Consider the following 10,148-nt stretch of genomic DNA (forward strand, 5'->3'; position numbering starts at 1 on the left):
TTCTAGGCTTTTTTCTTTGTTTTCTTCTTTTATATAAATTTCTGAAATAATGTTGTTCTGTTTTTTCCACTTTTTAGCACAAACGTTTATCCATTTCTTCATGATTTTCACTTTAATCTCAATTTCTACGTTTTTTCCCGTTTTTGTTTTGTTCTTTTATACAAATTTCTGAAATAATTTTGTATTTTTTCCAGATTTTAATCCTGCTTCTCCTTTTGAACGACACATAGATTAAATAACTTCACTTTTTAGCACAAACGTTGCTTCATTTCTTTAGTTTCATTCATGATTTTTAATCTCAATTTCTTCATTTGTTTTTTCTTTTGTTTTGTTCGTTTATGCAAATTTTTGAAATAATTTTGTGTTTTTTTTTTCCAGACTTTAGTCCCACTTCTCCTTTTGAATAAAACACAAAAAATGTTGGTGCATCTTTTTACTCACAACTTGTTTTTTATATTTAGAATGTTTTGTTATTTTTCCACAAATTTCTGAAATAATTTTTTTGTTTTTCCAGATTTTAGTCCCACTTCTTCTTTTGACCAATACACAATTTTTATTTTTATTTTTTTAACTTTTTACCAAAAACAGATTTATTGCTCACAATTTTCACTTATTTTTAAATTTTTACAAGATTTTTATTTTTGTGCCAATCTTTTCCATTAATGTGAAATAACGTTGTATTTTATCCAGACTTCTCCTTTTGGACAAAGCACAAACATGAAGTTTTATTTTAAAAATTTCCACTTTACTGTCAGTTCGTCCCTTATTATTTAGATTTTTTTTTTTTTTTTACAAATTTCAGATTATATTTTCGTTTTTCAGCTCAGACTTCGTCCTGCTCCTCGTTTTTAACACAAACATGGATCAGTTTCACGTTACAAGAACTGAATTCAAATTTCAATTTAAATTCTTACATTTTTGTCTGAAATGATTTAAAATTCTGCTTTTGAAGGACGCACAGATCTGACTCACACTCGTCTCTCTTTATACTTTACATTTTTACAAACAGAATTTCATGACGTGATTCAAACTTTGCATTTTTATCCAGTTTTTTTTTTTCAACAATTATGATTATTTTTCTTTTTATTGTTTAAAATTTTCACATTTAAGTACAATTCTAGTTTTTTGTTTCAGATTTTCACGCTTTAAAGATGGAGTTAAATGTAAATGTTTATTTCTTTACAGACAAACATTTGCTATTTTAATTTTTGGAATTTTGGAGTTTAAAATTACAAATATTTATCTTATAATTTTCAGTTTTTACACCTCGTCAAAAAGATTCAACGCAGAGAGACGTTTGAAAACACTCACACTGTCGGAGGTTTTTCTATTTTAACGTCACTTTTTTTTTTGTAAATACAGATTTTTATTTATTTTTTTTATAATTATCTGAAATTTGACCACGTTTCTCCGCAGACTCAGACTCTGCTCCGTTTGGACGACGCTCAGATTTTCTCAAAGTGAAGCTCTGGTTTTTCTCAGTTAATTTTTAACACACTATTTATTTTAAAATTTTCTGAATTTAGTAATTTTCTCAGCAATTTAAAACCGTTTATGTATTTTATTTTATTTTTTTCAGATTAAAAAAATATATATTTTATTGTTTTTAAATTCTAATTCTTACCGTTTTATTCTGATCTGTGAAACATTAAATGTTTTTCGGCAAATTTGTTTTATTTTAATTTTAACAATTCTGACAGTTTTCTTTTTAAAATTCTTTTGGAAATAATTTGTAAATTTCCCTCATAAAAAACTGGAGTTAAAAAGTTAAACCAAACTGTCGTATTTTCACACCAAAATGTTCATTTGCTTCTTGAAAAACACTTTGCCGTTTCCTGATCTGCCCTTTGTCCTTTCAGAGTCTCTGGAGAAATAAAAACATTTCAAAAACCTTCAAAAATAAAAATCTGAAAAGTTCCACATTTCTGCTGCAGTTTCTCGGTGTCGTCCCGACGGCGTCGACGAAGTTTTCCACAAAAACACAAAACGGTTTGGTTCAAAAATGAGTTTGAAAAGAGACGAGAGAAAGAAAAAAGAAGAAGAAGCAGAACAAGTGTGAACGAGACGAACGAGTGAAGAGTCTGAGAAGGAAACGACACTCGACAGGAATCTGCTGCGGCCGCCGCACAAAAGGAAGGAGGAGACAAGGAGCTAGGAGACAAGAGAGAGACAAGAGAGGAGGAGACGAGGAGCTAGGAGACAAGAGAGACAAGAGAGGAGGAGACGAGGAGCTAGGAGACAAGACAGACAAGAGAGGAGGAGACGAGGAGCTAGGAGACAAGACAGACAAGAGAGGAGGAGACGAGGAGCTAGGAGACAAGAGAGACAAGAGAGAGGAGAGACGAGGAGCTAGGAGACAAGAGAGACAAGAGAGGAGGAGACGAGAGAGCTAGGAGACAAGAGAGGAGGAGACGAGAAGCTAGGAGACAAGAGAGGAGGAGACGAGGATTTAGGAGACGAGAGAGACAAGAGAGGAGGAGACGAGGAGCTAGGAGACAAGAGAGACAAGAGAGGAGGAGACGAGGAGCTAGGAGACAAGAGAGGAGGAGACGAGAAGCTAGGAGACAAGAGAGGAGGAGACGAGGAGCTAGGAGACAAGAGAGGAGGAGACGAGGAACTAGGAGACAAGAGAGGAGGAGACGAGGATTTAGGAGACGAGGGAGACAAGAGAGGAGGAGACGAGGAGCTAGGAGACAAGAGAGGAGGAGACGAGGATTTAGGAGACGAGGGAGACAAGAGGAATTTAATTTTAATTTCTTTATTTCACAAATATTTAGAGTGAAGAAAATTTAATAACCCCGAGCAGAACACCTGGTCCAAGACAGACCTGGTCCAGACCTGGTCCAGTCCTGGTCCAGACCTGGTCCAGACCTGGTCCCTGGTCCAGACCTGGTCCAGTCCAGTCCTGGTCCAGACCTGGTCCAGACCTGGTCCAGACCTGTCCAGTCCTGGTTCTGATCCTTTGAGTCCTCGTGTCTGGTCCCTCCCAAAAACATGTCCCTGTCTGACCTTTCACCTCTGACCCCAGTCCCCCAAACCAGGACTAAACCAGAACTAAACCAGAACTAAACCAGGTCTAAACCAGGTCTAAACCAGGTCTAAACCAGGTCTAAACCAGGACTAAACCAGAACTAAACCAGGTCTAAACCAGAACTAAACCAGGTCTAAACCAGGACTAAACCAGAACTAAACCAGGTCTAAACCAGGACTAAACCAGAACTAAACCAGGACTAAAACAGGACTAAAACAGGACCAAACCTGGACTAAACCAGGACTAAATGAGGCTGGTTCAGGTGCAGAGTTTTTATGTTTGTGGGAAATGATTCTTCAAGTTTTAAAATTTTTGAATTTTAGACAAAAAATATGAAATGAACTTGAGATTAAACTGACAGAAACCAGGACTAAACCTGGACTAAACCTGGACTAAACCCAGTCTAGCCCAGGACCAGTGAGTCCCGGTTGGTCCCGGTTGGTCCTGGTTAGTCCCTGGTTGGTCCTGGTTGGTCCCGGTTGGTCCCCGGTTGGTCCTGGTTGGTCCCCGGGTCTCTGCGTGAGTCCCGGTTGGTCCTGGTTGGTCCCTGGTTGGTCCTGGTTGGTCCTGGTTGGTCCTGGTTGGTCCTGGTTTGGTCCCTGGTTGGTCCCTGGTTGGTTGGTCCCGTTGGTTGGTTGGTCCTGGTTGGTCCCGGTTGGTCCTGGTTTGGTCCTGGTTGGTCCTGGTTGGTCCGTTGGTTGGTCCTGGTTGGTCCTGGTTTGGTCCTGGTTGGTCCTGGTTGGTCCTGGTTGGTCCTGGTTGGTCCTGGTCCTGGTTGGTCCTGGTTGGTCCTGGTTGGTCCTGGTTGGTCCTGGTTGGTTGGTCCCTGGTTGGTCCTGGTTGGTCCTGGTTGGTCCTGGTTGGTCCTGGTTGGTTGGTCCTGGTTGGTCCTGGTTGGTCCTGGTTGGTCCTGGTTGGTCCTGGTTGGTTGGTCCTGGTTGGTCCCGGTTGGTCCTTGGGTTGGTCCTGTTGGTCCTGGTTGGTCCTGGTTGGTCCTGGTTGGTCCTGGTTGGTCCCGGTTGGTCCTGGTTGGTCCTGGTTGGTCCTGGTTGGTCCTGGTTGGTTGGTCCTGGTTGGTCCCGGGTCTCTGCGTGAGTCGCTCTTGGTCCTAATTGTCGTCACGTTAATCCAATCATCCGTCCATTACTCGGACAAAAGGCCAAACGCTCCAGCGCCTCCGAACAAAAGACCCACAGAGACGCCCAAGACCCAAGACCAAAAGACTCAAAAAGACCCACAAGACCCCCCCGAGACAGACCAGGGACCAGACCAGAGACCAGAGACCAGAGACCAGACCAGAGACCAGACCAGACCAGAGACCAGACCAGGATCCAGTCCAGACTCTGTGTTTTCCTCCAGATTCAGATCTGTGTTTTTGTCACAAAATGAAACTTAAACAGGAGGAAAGGAGGGGAGGATGGGAGGGGGGGAGGAGGGGGGGAGGAGGGGGGAGGAGGGGGAGGATGGAGGGAGGAGGGGGGAGGAGGGGGGAGGAGGGGGGAGGGGGGAGGGGGGAGGAGGGGGAGGAGGATGGGGGAGGAGGGGGGGGAGGATGGGGGAGGAGGGGGGCTTCTCGTCGTTCCTCAACATGAAGCAGCAGCGACGTAAACAAAGCCCCTGATTGGTCAGATGTGATGATGTCACAGGTTCAAGGTGAGAGAGAAAAGAAACAAACACAAGAAGAAGAAGAAGAAGAAGCAGGTGAAGGTTATAAACCTTATATTTTTCAAATATATAAAAACAGTTTTATTCGGTTAAAAATCATCTTCAAAGTTCAAAGTTTCAGACAGAGTTCAGTCAGCAGCAGCAGCAAAACCTGAACATGATGTGAACGACGACGCGAGCAGACGGAGCCTCTGAGCGTCACGAACGTCACGAACGCCGCGAACGCCGCGAACGCCGCGAACGTCGCGAACGCGAACGTCACGATCGTCACGAACGTCACGAACGCCACGAACGCCACGATCGTCACGATCGGTACGAACGTCACGAACGTCACGAACGTCACGAACGTCACAATCGCCACGATCATGACGATCGTCACGAACATCACGAACGTCACGAACGCCACGAACGCGAACGTCACGAATGCCACGAACGTCATGAACGTCACGAACGCCACGAACATCACGAACGCCACAATCGCCACGATCGTCACGAACGTCACGAACGCCACGAACGCCACGAACACCACGAACATCACGAATGCCACGATCGTCACGATCGTCACGATCGTCACGAACGTCACGAACGTCATGAACATCACGAATGCCACGATCGTCACGATCGTCATGAACATCACGAATGCCACGAACACGCGAACGTCACGAACGCACGATCGCACGAACGTCACGAACGTCACGAACGAACGAACGTCACGAACGTCACGAACGCCACGACGTCACGATCGTCACGATCGTCACGAATCGCGAACACGAACGAACGTCACGAACCACAACGAACGTCACGAACGCCACGAACGTCACGAACGCCACGAACATCACGAACGCCCACACGATCGTCACGATCGTCGTCACGATCGTCACGATCGTCACGATCGTCACGAACGTCACGAACGTCGTCACGAACGAACGTCACGAACGTCACGAACGTCACGAACGCCACGAACGTCACGAACGTCACGAACGTCACGAACGTCACGAACGTCACGATCGTCACGTCAACGTCACGAACGCGTCACGAACGCCACGAACTTCACGAACGCCAACGATCGTCACGATCGTCACGAAACCACGACACGTCACGAACGTCACGAACGCCACTCAGACGGCCCACTTACTACATCACATCGTCACTCACACGCGCACGTCACGAACGTCCACGCCAACTGCGAGACTCGCTTCTCCGCTTTCCCCGCGCACACAACACTCCGTCGAGTATCTCTGCCTGATTAGCGATGGACAGTTTTCAGCGAGTAGCGTTCTTCACGCTAGGACTACCGATCCCTAGCAACCATAGCCTAACTTCTTAAAAGAAAAATATTATTATAATTTATTTAAAGAATACATCCCTTGCATCACTAGATACATTTTGGTTTACATATGTATAATAATTGTGTAGAATCAGAAAAATAGAAACAAAAATACATACATTATTTGCACTAAAAATATATTATATACTAAAGAGGAAGTGAATTTTGGTTTTGGTGGATCGTGTCGAGCACATGTCCATCCTTTTATTAGTTCTCCCTTCCACACGGCACATTCTGTAGAAATCCAATCCTTGCAATTTTTAAAAATGTAATTGTTGAATCTGAGGAAGATGTATAATCCAGGGGCAGGAAGAGTGTGCTAAATCACCCAGCACTTTACTAAGTTGAAGTGAAGGCCAAGCAGACAGTTGGTTCTATAGTAGTGACTCTGTATAGACAGAACTGAAGCAGCAGTTTACACTGTTGCTGTTGTGAGTGTGACTTTTGGATTCTGTTTAAACTCTCACTCTCACTCTCATTTGTAAAACAAATGTCCAGTGAATCTAATAACTCTTACTTTTATTTAGACCTATACATTTGAGAAAATTTGAGTTTGCTTTAATGTAATTTGTTAAAACGCACATTTATTAAAAGTGTTTGTTAAAACAACTTTTCCACAATATGTCAAAAGAATGATTAATGATTAAGAATGATTAGAAAAGATTAAGATGGCCAAATAAAGTGATACATTGTCAACATAACCTTTTAAAGATGACCAACATTGGAAAGTTAATGATTATTATTCATTTTGTTTCCAGCTGTTTGACACAGACGAGGATGAGAAAATCACTCATGAGGAGTTCACTGCTCTTCTGCGCTCTGCTCTGGGTGTGTCCAGTCTCAACATGACCAAGCTCTTCAAGGAGATTGATGCAGACGGTTCTGGCTTTATCACATTCAGTCAGTATTAGCCTTGCACAATATTTATCAGAGATTTAAAATTTTATCCACACATTTTAATTTTATTTTTTATATATATTAGGTGAATTCCAAGCCTTTGCACTGAGACACCCAGAGTATGCCAAACTCTTTACTACGTACTTGGAGCTTCAGAGATACCAGGCCATTCAGGAAGCCTCACCTGGGGATCTGGAACTGAGCGGTCACGGCATTTCAGAGATGGAGGACAGTATCTCAGACAAGAAAGATGACTGACAACTTGGAGTGAGGAGTGACAAGGGTAACACTCATCTCAGAAATCTCAATAGTGTTTTTTTTTTTTTTTTGACTCCAACCAAATTAATTATGTTGTTCACAACACATTTGCTATTAAGATCCTTCACCACATTGGCAGGACCAATTTAAGAAGTTTTATCATAATGTTTTTATTATTTTATTAACAAAAAATGGGCAATATCTGTACACTGGGATTATATTTTAATACATAATCTCTGTAGAATATAGACAAAAAAGTGGACAATGTTCTTATTACATACATTTTGATGCCATACAAACAAGAGTTAACCCTGAGTTGTTATTTGTCATAACGTCATGCAATGGTTACATACTTTTTTTCTAAAACATTGCTTGTGAGCTTCTGCTATGAATTATAGTGCCTTATATTTTAAACCCACTAAGGTCTTAAACGGATGTAGAATATGAGTTACGATCACACCTCATTTCTCTTCACTTCATTTCAAGCAACCAGTTGTATTGAGTCCTATATGAACTGAGCGCTTCTTCATTGTGGTTTCCTGTAAATAGGTGTGAAATTTACTACATCGACATAATTTTTAAACAGAAGCAAAGACTCCTTGTGTTCCTGTGTTGCAGTATAATTAGTACTTCATTATGATCTCCTATTGCTAGCCCACCATGTTCTGTCTACTACACATGCTGTGTTTTACACTTTTTGCTGCGCTCAGGGACACAGACCGTTGTAAGATATAATTAGCCAGAGGTTTGCTTTGCATGTGTATCCATTTGCATTTCCACTGAAGATTCGTGTTGCTGAGTTTGCAGTACAGGTTTAACTTTGTGGATTTACTAAAACAAATCCACTGTGGAAAAAAATAGGGCAATTTGTGAGCAAAAAGGCAACAGCTCTCCACGCATATATAACAGTCCAGCAGGGTATATAGTTATTTATACTGTGCAACCATTAAATCATTATTTTCTCTTTTTGTTAATACAGCAAATTTTCTGTTCAAAATAAACCACTTTGCATTTTTTTTTTACATTTTTGCTTTTTATTAAATTACTAAGAAATGCTGTACAAACTAATTAGATACATATGTAAATAATTCTCATTCTCACCACCAGGTGCCAGTAGTTACCTGTATAAAGTTATCCTTGTATTGTCTTAGTTATAATCTTATATATTTATACCTAAAGGTATAAGGTAAATAAGAAATATATAAATTCATTTGGGCTTAAAAGATAAACATCTAAAAAGATACTTTGACTATTACAAAAGCAAAACAAACAAAGAATAGCATATAATGATACACTGATTCTGAAGGTCAATATGAACAGGGATCTTATGTGCTTTGAAATGTTTTTTTGTTTTTTTACTGACATGACAAACTATGGTTGTAAAGGGGGACTGTACCAAGCAAATGTTGTAAGCCAACTGTTTGTGCCAAGTACAACTGAATCTGTCAAAGTGACATATTCTATCCTACATGGTCTTACATTTTGACATTTCAAGAATTATTTTCAATAAATAAATTATATGTCGATGTTGACTTATGTGTGTGCGCTTGTGCAGCTTATAATATGTCATTCTGTGAAGTAAAAGAAAAATGTGGGGAATATAGCTTTTTACATTTAATGATCATGTCATATGGTTGGACACACTCCTGTTTTTGTTCTTTTTTAAATATAAAATATATATAAAATAAAATATATATATAAATATTAAATATCGCATAAATCATGAAGAAAAATGTGAATAAAATCAATGCATTTGGGTTAAAAGCACTTGTGGCAATACTCTAATTCTGATACAACTTCAGAATAACTACACCTTAAATAGCCTTACTAAAACATGAGCAAAGGATTTATTCATGAAGAAAATAGTTTATTAAGAATGATTATGCTCAGTATACTGTAAATATTACTTAATACACCAACTCCTAACCCCTTTAATAAGTAGTTACTAAACTTGAATTATTTTTAATAAACTATATTTTCTTTATGAATTTGATTGTGACTGAAGTATTTGTTTTATAAGGGCTAAAGGTATGTAAAGTGCTATTACAAAGTGTTAGCATTTTAGTTGTGTTTCACCCCTGTTCTGATGCTTCTGCAAATGCATACAGAAATGGTCCTGTAGCCTGTCCTATAGTCTTTATTTATGCAAGAATGTAGATTGGCTTACTTTATTAAAGACCTGCTGCTGAACATGCTGTCATTACCAGACGCTAATCCCACCTTCAATTTGCTCTAACCTTTTCCAATGTACAGAGCTTCATTTCTTTTTAATCACAATTGATGAGACGGCAAGTAATCAATTAGGTCCGCTGTTACAACTGTGCACCAATACCTCAGAAAGAGACATCTTTTTAGTCCCTTTGGTCCCCTTCGGTTGCCTTAGTGCTGCTCTGTGGATATTGCTGTATCCATTTGAGCTGTGCCCGGAGGCTGGCCCTGTCACGGCTGATTGCGGGAGATATGCATGGTTAATGTGATTTGGCCTCCCCGGGACCTGGATGAGTGAATGGTCGCTGCAGGTACGGAGGACCGGCTGGACTGGGGCCTCACATCGCCAGGCGGAGGTAAAGGTCAGCGGAGACAAGCCGCTGTGAAACTGTTAAACTGAAGTGACACCGGGAGTGGCCCCTCATGAGCAGGTGCCCCGATGCTCACAGGGCAGAGGAGAGGGCCAGGCTCAAGCCGGTTGGCATTTGGGAGGATTTCACTCACGGCGTGCTGTGGGAAGAAAGAGTGGGTATAGTCTTTTATCTTTAGACTTTAGGGTGTCAAAAAGTCAAGTTTCTCTTGCAGCCTGTTTGTTCCAGTTGCTTTAAGCCTACATGCTGTATAGTAGTAACAGTAGTAGTAGTAGTTGCTGTTGTAGTAGGCTTAGCAGTAAAAGTAGTAGTAGCAGTTGTCGTTGTAGTTATAGGTGTTGTAGTAGTAGTTGCAGTTGTAGAGGGGGTAAAGTCAAGTTTCTCTTTAATT

General features: G+C 41.1%; 1 protein-coding gene across 1 annotated transcript; it reads left to right on the plus strand.

Annotated features, from left to right (window-relative positions):
- Positions 1 to 6,759: 6,759 nt before the first annotated feature.
- Positions 6,760 to 8,710, plus strand: LOC129411531 (lysophosphatidylcholine acyltransferase 2-like). Its single transcript, XM_055162629.1, has 2 exons — positions 6,760 to 6,923; positions 7,006 to 8,710. Exons 1-2 carry the CDS (start codon positions 6,869 to 6,871, stop codon positions 7,176 to 7,178), a joined length of 228 nt encoding a protein of 75 aa, XP_055018604.1. The 5' UTR covers positions 6,760 to 6,868; the 3' UTR covers positions 7,179 to 8,710.
- The last annotated feature ends 1,438 nt before the right edge of the window (positions 8,711 to 10,148 follow it).

The sequence above is a fragment of the Boleophthalmus pectinirostris genome, unplaced genomic scaffold (assembly GCF_026225935.1).
Source record: "Boleophthalmus pectinirostris isolate CB_2022bp ecotype Guang Dong unplaced genomic scaffold, ASM2622593v1 HiC_scaffold_5, whole genome shotgun sequence".
NCBI classification, from domain to species: Eukaryota; Metazoa; Chordata; class Actinopteri; order Gobiiformes; family Gobiidae; genus Boleophthalmus; species Boleophthalmus pectinirostris.

Bases quoted from the DNA above. Each gene is read 5' to 3' on its own strand.
- LOC129411531 (XM_055162629.1), top strand. From the start codon at position 6,869: ATGACCAAGCTCTTCAAGGAGATTGATGCAGACGGTTCTGGCTTTATC. The intron at 6,924-7,005 runs GTCAGTATTAGC...TATATATATTAG, and splicing joins TTCTGGCTTTATCACATTCA to GTGAATTCCAAGCCTTTGCA.